This window comes from Tupaia chinensis, unplaced genomic scaffold, assembly GCF_000334495.1.
Source record: "Tupaia chinensis unplaced genomic scaffold, TupChi_1.0 Scaffold145741_1, whole genome shotgun sequence".
Lineage (NCBI taxonomy): Eukaryota > Metazoa > Chordata > Mammalia > Scandentia > Tupaiidae > Tupaia > Tupaia belangeri.
Window position 1 is genome coordinate 1,247,507 of NW_006205599.1, and position 19,636 is coordinate 1,267,142.

Below are 19,636 nucleotides of genomic sequence, written 5' to 3' on the forward strand. Positions count from 1 at the left end.
TTTGAGAGGTTTTTTTGCTATAGGGCGTGTGCACTTGCCAGACGGGGAGAGACAGAGAGACAGAAAATGAGAAATCACCCCCTGGGGGGATGGTCACGCCGCAATCCCTTCTCCTCCATTCTCCTCTTGGGATCTTGGGCACGCATGCACATGCACCCGGCGTGAGTTTTAAGCCACCGGGTCTGGGACGCGAACCGTGGTCGACAACATGGGAGTCCAGCGACATAGCCATTACGTTAACTGCTGGTCCCCAAAGGACTTCTGACTATTAAACACCATGTAGGATGATGTTCCTGGGGTGACAGAAAGGGGACAGGCAATGCAGAGGTGACACAGGGATGAGAGGAAAAGCATATGTGGACCCAAGAAATGGACACGTTTCCACTGAGTGACGGGTACGTAGCGGTTCACCTCAGAGTAATTTCAACTCCTCGTATACATTAGAGGTAAAATAAATACAGGAATTAAAAACACTTTACAACTTTATTTCTGCAAAACAAAAGTTTTTAAAGACCCATATGAATTGGACAGAAACTCAATAGGCAAACTACAATGGGAGAGGCTTGTGCTTTTTCAAGGAACGAAACAGAATACCAACTAAAAAGGGTTACAGATGAGGTCCACAAAGTAACGGGAAAAGTGGGACTGGGTCTTTGAACTGTTTCACGAAATGCATAAATTCTCTCTCCAGTGACAGCTGTCCCCACGCTTCTTTCAAACACACTATAGGAATCCTTGGCTCATTCACAACACAGATCACAATCCCGGCACGGTGGTCTCACACAGCAGCAATACCTGTTTTAGCTCTTCCTTTGAGATGGGCTTTGAGAAGAGTTTGAACTGCCTGGTTGCACAGGGACAATTTGCCTTTATTCCCCACTTCGCTCTTACAGAATGAACAATGTCTCCAACATCATAGAGGGCTGAAAACAAGGGCAGAGACGAACAGCTGAGAAAAGGTGTTTCAAAGCCCGACGCGACAGAGCAGAGGCTGACGCATCCCCGGGGTGACTTTCCTTAGCAGCATGATGCATGATGGTGCTGTTCGCTTTTCATCCTACCATGTAGGCCCTCCCCAGATGCCCCAGGTCTGCCGTTCTGGAAAACTCTTTATAGGACTTTAGTCAAAAACGTAAGGGCATTACTTAATACACATCTGAACGGTTCACAGTCCGTCTAAAATTCAGCTGGAGAGTAATTACACGGCACCGAGTAACAGCCCCAGGGAGCTAACCAAGACCAGGGGAAAGACGATCAGGCCCCACTTGAAGTACCTTTTCCTGGAATGATCTGTGTAGGCATTAAGTTCTCTGGTTCATGGATCTGACTTTTGACACATCTCAGCCACGAAAAAGTCTTATAGGCTGCACCTGCAAATAACCAGCTTTTAGTAGCTGCTCATGACCAGGCCCCACGTTTTAGAAACCCGCCAACTGCAAGTGCACAAGGTTTAAGGTGGCACAGAGCGGGCTGGAGGAGAACTGGCAGTTCTTACTCTGCTGGCAGTTCTTCTTCTTCATCCGGTAGCAATCCACACACACTCCAAACCCACACCGAGGACACACCCAGTGCAGGTTGAAAATGGTGGTGTCACACACATCACACATTTCTCGAACGCCTTTGACGGCTCGTTTCCAAGCAACCTGTCCTGCAAAAATCAATAAATCTCTTAAGACTCGGGAAAGAGAGGGCTTTTGAAATCAAGCATGAAGGAAGGGGGAGTGGTCATTCCTCCCCATGACTACAGTTCCCATTCACTCTGTTTGGCCTACATGGCAAATGCCACCTCCCTCCTGAAGCTCCCCAGAACTACATTCAGGACTCCCAACAACGGGCATCTACACTCAGACCTGCGCCTGTCCGCCCACATCTCTCAGGCACAGCTTCAGCTCCCTGGGAGACGAAACCTGAGGAGCTGCGCACTCAGGGCATTCAGCAGCAGGTTCCCAAGCTGGAGGCGGCTGGTCATTCTCAGCCTTGAGTCACGTGTCCCTCTGAGAACCTAAGGCAGTAGCACCAGGCTTTCTTCAAGGGAAGATGTACTCAAATGTGCAAGCCGAACAACCAGCACAGAGCACCAAGTTCTTCAGGCATGGCCTGACCCACTCTGTCTGCCCATTAAACATGCCGGGGTGCTTAGGGGACCTGGAGGAAGCAGCACGTCACTCGTGCAGGTTCGTGGTTCGAGATCGATGCCTCCACTGGCCAGAATCAGAAACTCAATGTTGTCAATGCCAAGAGTTATGATGGCAGACTCAAGGAACTGAATACCAAGTAGGCACAAGTGAGGATCTTGCCATTCCAGTGGCCAAGACCTGCTCCCCTTCCCCTGGCTGAACGAATGCCAGTTCAGGTATCTGAAAGCTTCGAGCAGAATGAGTGACTGGTGGGTCACGGAAAAGCCCAAGGTCTGCTGACCAGGAGGCCCTTCAGTTGACCAGCATCTCCCTCACTCTCTCCCTCTCTTTCTTCAAACACCACTGCGCCAATAACATTCTTGTTCTAGAACATCTTTATCCTAATCCAGGCTGTGCTTAACTCTCTGAGTGAACACAATACAAATGAGAAAACGTGAGTTTGCATCAAACTAATCCAATCGCTGAGTGAAATCTCACCACTTCATCGTAACAAAATGGTTCAGGGCACAGTACAGAGCTTTTGGCATGTCACAAATGGGGTTTAAACCTTCACCTGGGTCACTCGGACAAGACTGTTTATATTATTTTAGACCTCTTAGTCATCTGCTTAATGACTGTTTATCACTGGACAGAGTAAAAATGTAATGGTAGAGAACTACTTCCAATCTCAGGGTCAGAGGGGAGCCCCCCTGGGTTTGGAGGCATCTTTCAAAGTCACTCAGGGAGTTTCTGTTTCCAATCTGACCAACTTGTCATACAAGAAAAGAAAGAGGATAATCAAAAAGGCAAGGAAGAAAAAGTAATCACACTTAAATCTTCAAATATTCTTAAAAGACAACTGTGCCTTTTCCTGTATGGATGACTCACCTTTAGCAAAGAAAAAACAGCCTTTGCTTTAAATAGCCCCATTGATTTATGAGTGAGACTACTAGTATATTCCAAAAGTGTTTTCACATCACAGCCATCAGATACCACCACCAGATCCGTGACTTAACAATTTTTCTTTAAATCTAGTACTTTTATTCAAATGTATTTAATAGGGGAAACTCAGTATTTCTGTTAAAAATGGAAAACTAGTATCTCTATAGGCAATAAATAGACTATAGGCCAAAAAAAAGCTCAATTAGATGCTTGACATATAGGAATCACTACCTCCCCATCAGAACAGAGTATTTCTAAAGCTGTTCTCTCTCTCAAGTGCTCTCAATCCCCCTTCCCCGCCCAGCTCTGGATTCCTGCTACCGAGGTCGCCCTAGTTCTCATGCCATGTACTCTGAGATTTAACAATATCCATACCTATCCATAAAATATTTTTGTGCTTAAACTGGCTCTAGTTATTTTCTGGTAGCTGTGATCAACCTGAAGATGGACTGGTGTGGATACTTGTATTTAAACATATTTGGTTAAGATAAGAAATACACACTGAAGAGATACACACCAGAGGCAAGGAGAGGCTTTTTCTTTAACTTTCGACCATTTAGAAAATATATAGAAAGGAGCAGAGCCAGCAGGTGGCGTGGCAGTTAAGGGCACTGGTATCCCGTATGGCCAACCATGGTTTGAGTCCTGGACCTGGCAGCTTACTTTCTCTCTCTCTCTCTCTCTCTCTCTCACACTCTGTCCCTCTCTAGTCAAATTAAAATAAATGAATGAATAATGAGTTAAATAAAATAATTCTTTAAGAAAATATTTAAAAAAGAGAAAAACCAGGAGACTTACAAGACAGATGCCCCATGTATCCCGTATGGGCAACCATGGTTTGAGTCCTGGACCTGGCAGCTTACTTTCTCTCTCTCTCTCTCTCTCTCTCTCACACTCTGTCCCTCTCTAGTCAAATTAAAATAAATGAATGAATAATGAGTTAAATAAAATAATTCTTTAAGAAAATATTTAAAAAAGAGAAAAACCAGGAGACTTACAAGACAGATGCCCCATGGTGTTTCTGCTGGATATCTCATTTCCACAGAGGCACACAGACAGGGAGAGGTGTGCTGTGCCCCCAGATATCCTAACTTGAGATGTCATGAAGGAGGCCTGGCTCTACTAAGCCACCTACATTGTTCCTGTGGTTACTGGGTTGCCAGGCACTGTGAGAGAGCTCCCCCAAAAGAGAGGACCCAGACACACACACACACACACACACACACACACAACTAGAACCTCCAAGTAGCCCCTTCCCACTTTGGCTCTAACAGAATCATCTTCATCTAAGGTATACCCATTCCCATGGCTGGGCCCCGCCCCTGCAAACTCTGATTCAGCAGAGCCTATGCATAGAACCTGCCCACTCTTACCTCCTTTGACATCCATTGCCAGTTAAGAACCTTTGTCTTAAAATAAGTCAACCTGAGGCCTCACCCGCTCTTGGTGAGTCCATACTGGTGATGAGGCTGTGCACGTTCCACCAGCACCTCACCTTTCCTTTTCCTAACAAAGAACAAGTTTCATTCCTTTGATAATCACTCCTAAAATAAGCCCCACAGCAGATAGGTGACTGACTCAGATGAAACAAGTTATGAAAGGAAAAAATACCCAAGTTATCTAAACTTCTGAGTGAAAATGAAACCCATGTAATCAGGACTTAGGTGTCACTTAAGAACAAAGTCAAGCTGGACTCAAAACTCCTACCCCCTAAGAGATGCTCTTACTGTGTGGCTCAATAGTTGACATAGCTTCCTTTTCAGAAATCACCATTTGACAGAAGTGGTCTCCGATGTTGGCCAGGATATACTTCGCTGTGTCCAAATCAGTCCCCACAACGTTTCTGGTTAAAGGTAACCACAAGCCAATTGCTTCGCTGTCATATTTGTTTGGTGTTAAGAAGCCTTCTACCCGTAACACACCATGTTTGTTGAACTGTAACCTAGGAGAAGTAGAGAAAAAAGCATGTTTAATCACATACACACACACAATTTACATCTCGTAATTACTATTTAAATCAACAAGTCGTTCCCGGTTTTCTGTAATTTCCATGGCTAATTACAGGCAATTTGACAAGTCAGTAGAAAGATGAAAAAACTTAAATTATTTGTCTTTTCCTGCAGTAACACTCCGCGAGGGAAGGTAACACGACAGGCACAGCAGCACTGCCCACATCATCTACGAGGCACTCAGCCCCCGGGAATCCCAGCCACACATTACTGTGCAGGGGCCTGGAGTGCAAGGAAGCATTTAGGTGGACCTCAGGGGGCCGGCAGGTGGCACAGTGCTTAAGGTGCTAGACTCTCACGAGGCCGACCACAGTTCGAGTCCTGGACTTGGCGGCCTGAAAATCACACCAGTCGCATGTCCATGCATGACCAAAATCCCAAAAGGAGGATGAAGGAAAAGGACTGTGGTGTGGCTATCTTCCTGGGAATTAATTTTTCTCACTTTGTCTGTCTTTCTCTGGGGAATGCAAGTGCCTTATGGCAAAACCTAAACAGACAGACCTCAGAACCTACGCAAAATGAAAAGGAGTACACTCAATATTTGCTTTCTGTAATATCTCAATGTTTATATGTACTAGTTCTGAATTTTTAAAAACACAATGTTCTATTTCTAGCTGGAGATCTAAGAAACAGACATAATACACATAGCAAAGGAGGATAAGACAGGTATCATGACAGTCATTAAATCTTACGGGAGCAGAGGAGGAAGTGCTGACTGTGAGCTTTGTGGGGCTAATATGAAGACGATTTCATGGTAGAGACAGTAATTGAGTCTATCTTGCAAAAAAAGGTAGACAGAGTTAAGATAAGGTATGTCCAGGCAACAGTATTTCATACACAATCAAGAAAAATACAGGTGAATTAGGGGACAACAGACTAGTCAGATTAGACCAAAAGGCTTATTCAAAGAAGGAAGCACCGGGAAGATGATAAAGAGGCAAGTCAGAGAATCAACTGCTGAAAGTCCTCAACGTTTTGCTGGTCACCTTGATTTCCCCCCTAGGCACCAGGTAGCTACTGAAATTCTCTGACCCTATGTGAGACACAAAGTTTTGGTTTAGAAGGACCATTTCTCCAGAAAAGTATAGGCTGGACTGGAAGGAGAAGAGGACCAAGAGCTGCAGAGCAGATGCAGATTTACTTCTAGGGGCCCAAAGGATCAAAGTTTTTCATTAGAATTCAAATAAGAGACAGTGGTAAACTAAAAAATAAGTCTGAAAGCCACTCAAAAGGAGGTGGTTAATGCAACAGAACCTAGCCAGTGGGTTTTATCATTGAGCTTCTAATGCTACTCCTGTTTTAGCTGCAGGACAGCTTAATTAAAAGTAAACTGGATGAGGAAGCTAGTGACAGCCTCAGTTTTAAGGAGAAAAAAGTATGACATACTTTATATAAAACATGAGTTTGTTCTACTTGACTGGCAATATAAAACAAAGGCACTTTTGTGAGCCATCATAAAATCAATGATTTCTACCTTAATAATAAAAACAGTGCTAAAACACACATACACTTACACACAGGCACAAAACCCCAATATTACAAACAGCAGAAGAAAAATGAATTCCCTCCCCTGAAACGCCTTTGCAACTTGAGCCAGACAGTCTCTCGTCCACCTCAGTTACATCCTTCACATGAGAAGAGCCATATGACAAGCAATGGAGTCTATGAGAGGAACACAGAAACCAGTAGAAAGCATAAACATTTCACGGCTTCTCCAAAACACAAGTAAGCACAAACACATATGCATCTGAACACACTTCCCTGTATAAGAAAAATCTGTCCTGAAGGAAGTAGAATAAGCTCTCTTTTCTGAGAGCTTATTATGAGCCAAGCGTGACTCAGATATAGTAACACGTGTGTGTGTTAACACGTTTGGATCACAGCTGTCCACACTGTCGCATGCTTACACATATTATTCAGGAACGAACGGGACAAACAAGTATAATATCTACAAAACTCCACTACACGCCTGAATCTGAAAGTTATCAGTATAAGTACCATTAATGATCTAAATTACCTATGCACTTAATGCAGTTCATCAGCCATCTTTCAGTTCAGACAAAACAAAAGGTGAGAAGAATAGGAAGACATAAAGGCCTACAGTTCTGTTTATGATTACAACTAGTTGAACCTGAAAAAATCTAGATTTCTGAAAAAGTAAATTATATTGAAAGTTCATCTATGTCCCAAACAGCATTGTCCCTTCATATCTCAACTAAACAGACAATATGGCTGCCTTTTTTTAAAATCAGGATGGAATGATGAATATGAATCTGACTTTAAAAAAATACAACATATCAATAAATGAATACTTAGCCTTTAAACTGAGAAAGATTTTTAAAAAGATATGCCTCTCCCTTGCTGGCAAAGGTCCAGAGAGACAAGGATACTCAAGCCCTGTCGGAGGGAAGAGTGACAAGCACCACCTTCCTATAGAGCAATCTGGCAGCAGTACCAAAGCCCTGAAACACACACCTTCTGATCCGGTAATGCCACTGCTAGTGATCCTGCCAAAGTGAATAATCAGCGGTGTGGACAAGGAGAGGATTGTGTCTGCATTACTACTAGTGGCAAAAAATACAAAATAATCTCACCACCAGTGAGGGAATTGGTTAAATTATCGAACACTACTATAATGGGTTCTCAAACAGAAATTTCAAAAGTATTTGCAGAAAAAGGTTAATGAGCTCAAGAGGGCCCTCCTATGCCATGGTAAATTAAGATTCAGAACGGTATAGATAACACATCCACTAGGCATGCTTGAATACATTTTATGACAATACAAACACTAAAAATACACAGAGGCTGTAACGGTGGTTACCTATAGTCATTTTTTCAGAACTTTCAACATTTTTCTATGATGACTTTTAATTTAAAAAAAATAAAAAAAGAGTGGGGACCAGCAGATGGTGTAATGGTTATGTCCCTGGATTCCCACATAGTTGAACCACGGTTTAAGTCCCAGACCTGGAAGCTTAAAACTCACGCTGGGCACAAGTGCTTGCTGCATGCGTGCCCAAAATCCTGAGAGAAAAATGGAGAAGAAGGGATGCGGCATGGCCATCCTACAGGGGGGAGGGTGATTTCTCGCTTTCTGTCTCTGTCTCTTCCAGTCTCTCTAGAGTGTGCACGCACCCTATAGCAAAAATCTGTTTAAAACAAAAAAGAAATAGGGACCAGCAGTTAGCGTAATGACTAGGTTGCTGAACTCCCATGTAGTTGACCACAGTTCAAGCCCCGGACCCGGTGGCTTAAATTCACACTGGACACATGTGTGTGCGTGCCCAAGATCGCGAGAGGAGAATAGAGAAGGGATTGCAGCATGGCCATCCCCCCGGGAGGTGATTTCTCGCTTTCTGTCTCTCTGTCTTTCTCTGTCTGTCTGGCGAGCACATGCGCCCTACAGCAAAAACTTCTCCAAATAAAAATAGAAGTGTGTATTTTTAAGTTTGCTTTCAAACTGAAAAGGAGAGTGAAAGGAAATAATAAGCAGTAAGATCTGGATGCTCAATCTCATGCATAAGAAATACAATTTCTCCTTTTTTAGTTCTAGATTTACTATTGACAAAAGTGGAAAAAGGTATGTTACAGGGTCCGGATTATCCAAGTTTTTCCCAACACGTCTCACCTCCTGAAGTGAAAGAAGCGACAAAACACAGGCGAGTCCTTCTGCTGCTCCTTATCCTTGCGGAGACTGTCCAGGCGACACTCCCGGCACTTGGGCAGCTGTGCAACAATGTTCACACAGGAATCGTCCTGCACAAAGGCCTCTCCACTCTGCTGCAGCTTCTTGAGTTTGGCGGGGTCTGACAGAACTGACTTCCGGGATGGGACTAGAAAAATGAGACATTAAAGAAATAGAACCTCAACATTTTGAACATCACATTGATATCTGACTGAATTCTATTCAAACAGCCAATTTTTCTAAAGAGAGAATTTCCTTTTTCCTTTCCTAGTTTAATTCAAATTTATAAAAATGGCCCAACAAAAGACATCTATCATAATAAGGAAAACTTCCACTTTCTACAAAAAATTCTCATTTTAGTGAATCTATTTGGCAACGTAGAACCCCAAATTCAACAGCCAGAACCAAAATTCCTAGTTTGTATATACTTCTATTCAAAACAATGGATTACAGAAATATTTAGAAAGCCTTTCCAAATCACACACTTAATTCGAACTCATTGCAGGATTAGCAATGCACAGAGAGAGAGGTTCATCTCAACCGGAGGCTGACTTTGTGGACTTCAGTTCTGTCACTTTGGTTGGTCATACTCAAAAGACTGGTTTAATGTGTTCCCTAGAGTATTCTGCAAAAGCTAATCATTCTAGCGACATATAAAGCAAATGCCTTTCCTGCATAGCTCCTTGGTCTATGAAGTAAGAGCTATCTTCTAAATGCCTCCAACAGAGGTCACTGTACTCTTGAAACGTCTTACAGCTCCTTCACATATATCCTCTATTCAGGATTAAGAGCACTGGCTAAAGACAGGACTCCAATTCTAAATTATGCAGGTATTGAGTTTTAATGGGAAGAAGACTCAAAAGGAAATATTAACATGTTTTTAAAAAGACAGAGAGAAAGGTAGAGCTTTAATAGGAAAGAGCAAATCAGTATGCCAGCCCCCAAACATAGAAAGGAATCAATTATGTTGTAAGTCAAGAGTCTTAAGGAATATTTTGTAGAAAACACAGAAAAGACCTTTTCTCAAGGGCCAAAGGAGTTGAGATGCGGGAAGCAGGTTCTTAGACTGACAACGAACAAAAATGAACAGAAAAACAACTATTATACTTCTGGAAAACCAGGTGAGTTATGGATAGGAGAGCTAATCTTGGAGAAAATTGAAATGAAAGTTCCAAATCAAAGATTTTAAATAAAATACACGTGTTCAATAATTACCTTAGAGGTGAGCTAATCCTACCTCTCTTTCAAAACAGGACTAGAGCACTCAGTAAAATGCTAAATGATGCTGTCAGTCTTTAATCCCTTAAACATTCTAATTGAGTTATGGTGAAAGAGAAAGTAAAGTAAGAAAGGAGAGAAAAGAAAGTGATCAGTAGGTCAAGGATGGAATTTTAATTACTCAGATACTGAAAGACATCATCCTTTGAGTTGGACCACGTTTGCACAGATCACTGGCAGAGTGTCCAAAGGTTATCTTATCTCTTCTGCCCCTGGCTTAAAAGAGGAAATATCTAGAAATAAACAAGTTGAACTGTCTAAACTTAGCTATTTAGTGAGGAGAGCAGTAGCTGATCTTATCAATTACGCTCTCACTTCAGAGCTGAGCCAAGAGTTAAAAGGCAATGCTGCTTCTAAGCAGCTACACAGCTACCAGAACAGAGGAAAGGCCGCTGTTGGACCCCAGTTTGCTCTTACGTTCTAGCAAGGGAGAAGGGCTTTTCAGCAGACTTTCCTGTGCCCTGAGCAGTACCAGCAGTACCATGGTCACAGCTCAGAGATCTTCGTAGACTTCTGATCACTCTCACTCAAGTCACAGTAGACAGACGGAGCAGCTAGTCTAGGATGTGACAAGGTTTCTCATTTGTGTTAAAATCACATCACGAGAAAAAGAGCTGCACAGCACATCAAGTAAGATGAAGCTCGGTTCCCTACGATGTGGTTACCAAACCAGAATTTTTACTGTTTCTTGACATAATATTACAATAATTTGCTTAAAAAACTAGTTAAGTGTAAGGGCTGTTTACTTGAAAAGAATAAAGAAAATTGATAGAGATACTGGTTATGAATATTCATTGTCTTTTGAGAGTTACATAACTCCTGAGGAATAGTGTAATCTTATGCCATTAGTTCTATGCACATTAATAGCTATATTAATTTAAGGCTCTACAGTTTAGAATCTGGGTAGAAGTATCACTAGCCAAAGAAAGTTCTTCCCATTCCTCTAACTGGTGAATCCACAAGTCAAATCATCCATTTTTCTCCCTCTAGTTTCACAGAAGCCTATAGCAGAAAAACTAGTGTGGTTTTATTTATTTATTTAATTATTTATTTGCTCCAATGAGCAGTTTAGTTAGAAAGTTCTTTAAAAATATAATGAAATCCACACTAATTTTCCCATGTACCTGACAGTTACCAAAAGGTATCTTTAAACTGCAATGCTCTGAACTTTTTGACAAGTTGAAGTCATTTCATTTTGCTAATTCTAGTAAGAGAACTTCTCCTAACTACCACCACTGGAATGCATCCTCAAACTTAGTAGTATGAGGTACGTACATTATATTAGTTTCCCTGTAAGAAGAGGATCTGATTTTAAATCACAGGTGCAGCAAGACTTGCCCTTAAACAGAGACTTTGTCCAAGTTTTTGCCCTGCCCTTACCATCTTTACCAAAAGTTCCTTTGCCAGAGAAGGTGGTATAATTCTACATCTTTTTTTTTTTTTAATTTCAGATCTGAGATGCATGTGTGAACATAAGGTATCACCTCTTCTGATCCAACCTGAATGTTACAGAAATATCTGTGATAGGCTGAAGATAATCACCAGATAACTTTAGATTTGTTTTAAGTTATTTTCTTAAAACCAAAACTTGGGGACCAATGAATTATCTACTTAATAAGAATCAATTAAGTCATATGACAAATACATATAATGGAATCCCTTGCAGCTTTAAAAACCACAGGGTAAAGCAGCTGGCATGAACTCTAATGTTAATATAGTTTATCTGTATTTCTATATACAAGAAACAAGGTACACCAAGATTAATAGTAATAATTTCTGAGATTTTAGTACTATACTTTCTTCTTTATACTTTTCTGATTATATGAACTTTTTCTTTCTCTCTTCCTTTTAGAGGTTTTTGCCTCAGGGCACATGTACTTGCTGGGGAGAGAGTAAGAGACCAGAGACAGCAAAAGGGAAAGTGAGAAATCACCCCCAGGTGGGATGGCCATGCCACAATCCCTTCTCCTCCATTTTCTCCCAGGATGTTGGGCGTGTATGCACACACGCCTGGCATGATTTTCAAGTCACTGGGTACAGGACTCGAACTGCAGCCAGCCATGTTGGAGTCCAGCAATGTAACTGCTACACTGTCTGCTGGCCCCAATATACGAACCTTTTCTACAGTCATTTTCATGTATTTTCTCATAGGGTAAGAAAAGTAAAAGTTCATGGAAAAATGGAATTAAAGTACAAGTAGATTTTGGTGCAAAAAAATCTTTAAATGCTTGCAGTGTGTGTTAATAATACACATCTTCCATAAACTTTCTGAAGACTCCTAGTTTATCTATGATCTCTTACCTACTAGCAATAAAGGTATTTAGGAACACTCACCGGTCTGGATTTTATTGTTGCTTCTTGTACAACAGCTTTCATTATCTACTTTTATGGACGATTCCTTTAAATTCTGTGACCGGCAACCCAAGGTTGAAGGCTCTATCTTTTTTTCTGCACATCTATTAGGGCTACCATTTTGGATACCTGCTTTCATTTCTGGCTTATTTAAAAGGACATTAGACGTGGAAGGTGCATGTTCCAGGTGCTTCTGCAGTTCAGGAATATTGGCAATTTCCGATTCTGTTTTTGAAGCCTTAGTGGGTAAGCACTCCTTAGGAAGGCCAGGTGATGGTTGTGGAACCAATTCCAATCTATTTTCCTGACTAGTATTTGTCTTAGCTTGGATAGAGCCACCTTTTGATTCACTCAGAATTTTCAAGTCTCCAGTTCCAAACTGAGAGGACTTTGAAGAGAGTAAGCCTGCTTTGCAGACATCTGGTTTTCTCAGTATTTCAGGCTTTGTATTTAGACAGGAAGAAAGTTCTTCTGGTAAACTCTGCTTATGACATCTGAAAAAGACAATATGGAAAAACTAGCATCCAGGCCTCTTTTATCACTCCTTTAACTCCCAAAAACAACTGTTTGGTTCCCTAAGGTAACCAGTATGAAAAAGAGGAGAAAACTGCTTATGTTAGAGAATTTAGGATAAGTTTATGTGAGCTAGAGTTAAAAGTAATCAGTCAACAGCTCTGCAAAAATATCTTCAACACTCAGAAAAATACAACCCTAAATACTATCAGCATGTTCTCATAAACCTTGACTATTTCAGTAATTCTCTACCGCCTATAATATAGTGAACCTTAGCCTTCCTTCGAAACAAACTTAATTTCATATGGAATCAAAAGAATCTACTCAGTAAACATGAAGCTCAGTGGTTTTCAAGTGTGTAAACTGAATCTGTGCAGCTACAAATCTGAAATTTGTTTTGTTTTTTAGTCCAGAGAAATCTCCATTAAACTTTTTCTTTTTTTAATTGTGAGGAGGGCATGTATGAGATGAGAGGGAGGGAAAGGAAGAAAGCACCCCCCAATGCCCAATGTGGCATGATCACACCACAGTTTCTTCTCCATTCCTCCATCTTCTTGGGATCTTGGTGTGTTTTATAAGGGGCTGGGACCTGAACCACAATCAGTCATGTGAGATCTAGCTCCATTAACCGCTAGGCTATGGGAAGACCTGAACTCTCTCTCTTTCTCCTGCCTGAAGGCACATATGTTCAACAGAGAAAGACAGAGAGAAAAAGAAAACACTTTTCATGGGGAATGGTCACACCACAACCCCTTATCCTCCATCTTTTCCTTTCCGGATTTTGGGCACACATGCACATGTGCCCTGGTATGGTTCTCAATTTTCTGGGTCAAGGACTCAAAACACACAGAGAACCACGGGAGATCAAAATGCCTTAGTAGGAGACAGGTTCAAGCTAGTGGCCTTGCCAGATGTCAGGCTGCCTGTGGCTGCAGGCCCTAATGGCTGGGACACATGGCTGGGACCCATGGCACATCCCTACTCCCCCACTCGCCTTTGGACTCTCAGGACTTCAGTGTTTTGGATCTTTTCTTTGCTCCTGAGATGAAACTTAGCAGCTCAGATGGAGGCGCACCTGTTCTTTAGAAACAGGGAGGATTTGAGGTCACCTAGGACCAGTGAAAACATGCAGGGTAGTGGTCAGCAACAGGAAGACAGAGCAGAAGAGAGATGGCCAATTTTCTACTCCTGCACACCTTTGAATGCTGAGATACCTTGAATAATATAGGAAGGGACGTACAGATCACCAGATGATTAGGAACAATCACAGAGGCACAAGAAATATAAGCAACCAACAAAATGTCTCTCCTTCAGGAGAAAACATCAATTCCACATTACCCACAGACAACACAATGGAAGTCATGGACATGTCGAATAAGCAATTTAGAATTTTTGTAGTGACCAAACTAATTGAGATGTAAGAGAAAAGAGACAATGAGCTCCAAGAGATGAGTAAGTCGTTTCACGATTTCATAGAAGAAATAGACACCTTAAAAGAGAATGAAACGCAATTGTTAGGAATGAAGAATGTGATACAGGGGAATCAGCAGTTAGCGTAATGGCTATCTCGCTGGACTCCCACGTAGTCAACTGTGGTTCGCGTCCCGGACCCGGTGGCTTAAAACTCACGCTGGGCGCATGTGCGTATGTGCCCAAGATCCCGAGAGGAGAATGGAGGAGAAGGGATTGCGGCATGATCATCCCCCCTGGGGGGTGATTTCTCACTTTCTGTCTCTATGTCTCTCTCTGTCTGGCGAGCGCATGCGCCCTATAGCAAAAATCTCTCCAAAAAAAAAAAAAAAATGTGATACAGGAAATTAAAACCTCCCTTGAAAATACTAAAAGTAGATTAGATCACACAGAATATCGAATCTTAAATGTAGAAGACAAAAATCTCTGACCTATAAAAAAATGATCAAAAAGACTGAGAAAACAACTAAGAAAAATGAGGATATTTGAGAAATACTAGATACCATCACATGCCCAGACATCTGGATAATTGGTATCCCAAAAGAGGAAGAAAATGATAATGGTATTGATAATTTATTCCATGAAATCCTGGAAGAAAACTTTCCAAACCTACAGAGGCATTCAATTACCAAGACCCAAGAACTACACAGGACCCCAAATACAATCAACCCAAGAAGATCTTCTCCAAGGCACATTGGAGCCAGATTGGCCAAAACTACAGACAAAGAAAAGCTATTAATATTGGCAAGAGGGAAACATCACCTTACAAAGGTCATCCCATCAGGCCAACATTGGTCTTCTCATTGGAAACAATGCAGGCAAGGAAAGAATGGGGAAATATAGTCAAAGTGTTAAATGAAAAACACTTTCAGCCAAGAATATTATACCAGGCAAGATTAATCTTCATATGGGGAAAAAAAAATAAAAACATTCTCGGATAAACAAAACCTGAAAGAATTTACCAACTCCAGACCAGCTTTTCAAGAGGTTTGAAGGGAGTGCTATACCAGGAAAACTAAAAAAGTCTGACAGACAACCAACCAAGAAAATGGCTCACTTAACAATAGGAATAGGTCCAGAAATATAGATAATAACACTGAATGTTAATGGATTAAATTCTCCAAGTAAGAGACTGGCTGAATGGGGGGAAAAAACAAACAAACAAACCAGAAATCCTCTATCTGTTGCCTACCAGAAAAACACCTTATGGATAAAAACATAAAGGGAAGGGCTGGAAAAACATAATCCATGCAAATGGAGATCAAATAAAGGCTAAAGGGACCAGCAGTTAGCATAATGGCTATGTTGCTGGACTCCCATGTAGTCTACTGCGGTTCGAGTCCTGGACCGGGTGGCTTAAACTCATGCCAGTCATGTGTGCGAGCATGCCCAAGATCCCAAGAGGAGAATGGAGGAGAAGGGACTGTGGTGTGGCCACCTCCCTGGTGGGGGTCTCTCTATCTTTCTGTCTTTCTGGTGAGTGCATGTGCCCTATACCAAAAACCTCTCAAAAAAGGAAGATTTGAACCTAAGATCTTAAACTATAAAACTACTGGTGGATAATACCAGGAAAACTCTGGGAGACATTGGGGTAAGCCAAGATTTCTTAAATAAGACTCCCAAAGCACAGGCAATTATCCCTAAAATAGACAAATGGGACTATATCAGATTAAGAAGTTTCTGCACAGCAAAGGACACAGTAACAAGTGTGAATCGACAACCCTCAAAACGGGAGAATATTTTTGTAAAATATGCCTCAGAATCGGGAATGATAACCAGAATACACAGGGAACTCAAATAGCTTACCTGAAAAAAAAATAAAAATGATTAACCCAATTAAAAGATGGGAAAATGAGCTGAAGAAAAATTTGTAAGGGAGACATATGAACAGCCAAAAAGCAGATTAAAACCACAATGAGATACCACCTAACCCCTGTCAGGATGGTGAAGATTTAAAAATACAAAAAATGCTAAGTGTTGGCAGGGTTGTGGTGAAAGGAGAACTCTCCTACACTGCTGGTGGGAATGTAAATTGCTTCAGTCACTGTGGAAACAATATGGAGGTTCCTCAAAGACCTACAAATAGAACTACCATTTGATCCAGCAATCCCATTTCTGGGTATCTACCCAAAGGACAGGAAAATGTTCATTCAGAAAAGCATTTGTACATCAATGTTTATTGTAGCATTATTCACGATTGCTAAGACATGGAACCAACTCAAATGTTCACAAACAGATGAATGGACTGAAAATGTGTGGCACATATACTCTATGGAATACTGTTCAGCTGTAAAAAGCAAGACCCTGGCATTTGATAGAAATTGGCTGAATAAGGAAGATGTATTGCTAAGTGAAGCAAGCCAGGCTATGAAAGAAAGATATTGTATGTATCCACTTAATATATATCTACTATCCACACTCTATGGCAGAGATTGAAATGGAGGGCATAAAAGCAATGAAAATAGTTATGGAAGCTGAAGGCAGTGTGGAACAGGAGACAGGAGGAAAAGGGAAGAACATTAACAAGGAAAGCAGGAGATAAAGTAGAGAGCCATGACATTTGTGGGTCACAGAAACGTTTTATGGTTTATTACCTATTGATGATTACAGGTATAGTATTCTCAATTGGACTGGTCTGAGAAGTATTTCATGTTAGGTAAATTCTCTTTACAAGCCAAATGATGTACAGTGATTGAATGCTTAAAAAACACACAAAAAAACTAGGGAGCAGCAGTTGGCGTAATGGCTATGTCGCTAGACTCCCACGTAGTTGACCATGGTTTGAGTCCGGGACCCAGTGGCTTAAACTCATGCCAGGCGCATATGTGTGTGTGCCGAAGATCCTGAGAGGAGAATGGAGGAGAAGGGATTGCAGCATGGCCATCCATGCTGGGGGGTAATTTCTTGCTTTCTGTCTCTGTCTCTCTGTCTTTCTGGCGAGCATATGTGCCCTATAGCTAAAACCTCTCTCAAAAAAAATTATTTTTTGTCTGATATCAGTATTAAATTAAATTAGAAAAAAAAGCTGTCTTAGTCACCAGGACACAGAGTTGGTCCTATTTGTTTTTTTTATTCCATCTGAATTCTCCTTTCTTCTATGTTGCAGATAATGCTTGAATTTGAGAAATAGCTAAAACTAGCATTCTTGCCGCTTGCCAAGGCTTGAAAATTTAATCTCATGGTAGGTTAATGTGGTAATATAAAAATTCTAAATATGTATGTTACAAATGTTAGAAATCCCTTCAAAAATATTCACATAAAATGTAAATGAAAAACCAGTAACAAACTTCCAGCAGCACAAAACTCTATTTGTTATGAACAAGGAACCAGTCCTAATCATAAATAACTTCATTCCTCTTTGGTCGGTGATCAGGACCCAAACCAAACAGAATAGCTGATTGATTACTTGCTTACTTACAGTACAATTTGGTTCCTACCCAATCACGCCAGGGATATCTTTGAAGAATTTGTTTCTCTGAAATTCATCCTAGAGTTCTTTCCCCAGCAAAACAGAGTCTTTTTTATAAAGAATTATTTATTTGATTTTATTTATTCATTCATTATCACTTTTTAAATTTGATCAGAGTGAGACACAGAGGGGGAAACAGAGGAGGGGAAAGTATGAAAGCAAGCTATCAGATCCAGGACTCGAACTGTGGCTGGTTATGTGGGAGTGTCCAGCGCCTTTACCACCATGTCACCTGCTGGTTCCCCAGAGTCTTTTTTTTTTTTTTCCCATCTTAGTTCTTTTTCTTCTTTTTTTTTTTTTTCAAAAATGGTTTATTTATTTTTTATTTATTTCATTTTTTTTGGAGAGGTTATTTTTGTTTGTTTGTTTGTTTTTACTATAGGGCGCTTGTGCTAACCAGAAAGACAGAGAGAGAGAGACAGAAAGTGAGAAATCACCCCCCCCCCCCGGGGGGGAAGGCCATGCTGCAATCCCTTCTCCTCCATTCTCTTGGGATCTTGGGCACGCACACACACAGGCCCGGCGTGAGTTTTAAGCCACTGGGTCCGGGATGCGAACCGCAGTTGACTACATGGGAGTTCAGCGACATAGCCATTACACTAACTGCTGGTCCCCTCCACCTTAGTTCTTTCTCCAGCTCTAACAAAGGATTTCATCTGGAGAAGAATTTTTTCATTTAAGCACACAGATTAAAAATCTTTACTTGGAATCTTATAATCCTAGGCATATATCCACAGGAGAATAAATCAGAATGTCATAGACATATTTGTACCCCAATGTTTATTCCAACAGTACTCACAGCAGCCAAGATATGAAGCAACCTAAGTGTCCCTCAACAGATGAGTGAATAAAGAAAATGGAGTGTATGTGTAATTGGATATTATGGAGCTATTAAAAAGGACAATATCCTGTCAGTTGAGGTTGAGTGGCTGAGGTTGGAAGGTATTATAGTCAGTGAAGTAAGTCAGGTACAGAAAGAGAAACACCACATCTCCCTCCTATACGGAAATTGGAAAAACAACCGCACGGAAGTAGACACAGAATCCCTGCTGGATGCTGGGAAGGATAAGGGACAAAGGGATATCAAAAAAAACAAGATTGCAGACACATAGACAGAAGGAACAATGCCCAGCGTTAAGTAATTTTTGAAAAAGCAACCTTTGCCTAGCTACCACTCATTTCCTACAGTCCACCTTTCTGCTTTGAAGACTGACCCTCCTCCTGCCTGAGAGCTGCATGTCATCCTCAAGGAAGATCACTGGGAAAAAAGTGGAACCCAATGACTAGTGTGCTCGCCCACCTCCCACCTGTCTGCAGCAGTCTCCCAAACCTAATTTGCGACACTCCAGTCTAATTCAAATCTTAAGTTTTCATTACTACCTACAGAGGCCACCACACCCTCCCCAAAGAGACTTTTCCCTTAAAATCTTTCTTCCTGTTAACGTTGTACCCACTTGGAGCTCTGGCTAAATGTTACACTGCTTGTTCATTATCTTCACCTATACATTAGAAACAATACCATCCATGGCTAAGGCTTCCTCTTCTTTCTTTTTTTTTTGGAGAGGTTTTCGCTATAGGGCGCGTGCGCTCGCCAGACAGACAGAGAGAGACATAGAGACAGAAAGCGAGAAATCACCCCCCAGGGGGGATGGTCACGAGCAAAACATGAGGTTACTTATAAAGGTTATCCCATCAGGCTAACCTCAGACCTCTCAGAAACAATGTGAGCAAGGAAAGAATGGGAAAATATATTCAAAATGTTAAGTGAAAAACAGTTTCAACCAAGAATACTATAGTTGGC

General features: G+C 41.3%; 1 protein-coding gene across 3 annotated transcripts in view; it reads right to left on the minus strand.

The window, feature by feature from the left end:
• The window catches only part of KDM3A (lysine demethylase 3A), a 68,966-nt gene that overhangs the window by 19,182 nt on the left and 30,148 nt on the right, over nt 1–19,636 (minus strand). The window contains exons 10-15 of one of the 3 annotated variants that reach the window (XM_006168367.3): nt 12,366–12,877; nt 8,697–8,901; nt 4,787–5,001; nt 1,496–1,648; nt 1,275–1,370; nt 796–923 (exon numbers count right to left, since the gene is read on the minus strand). In XM_006168367.3, coding sequence (XP_006168429.1) covers nt 796–923; nt 1,275–1,370; nt 1,496–1,648; nt 4,787–5,001; nt 8,697–8,901; nt 12,366–12,877 — 1,309 coding nt within the window. The remainder of the gene's footprint in view (nt 1–795; nt 924–1,274; nt 1,371–1,495; nt 1,649–4,786; nt 5,002–8,696; nt 8,902–12,365; nt 12,878–19,636) is intronic. The other 2 variants (XM_014584145.2, XM_014584146.2) reach the window with 2 other exon arrangements.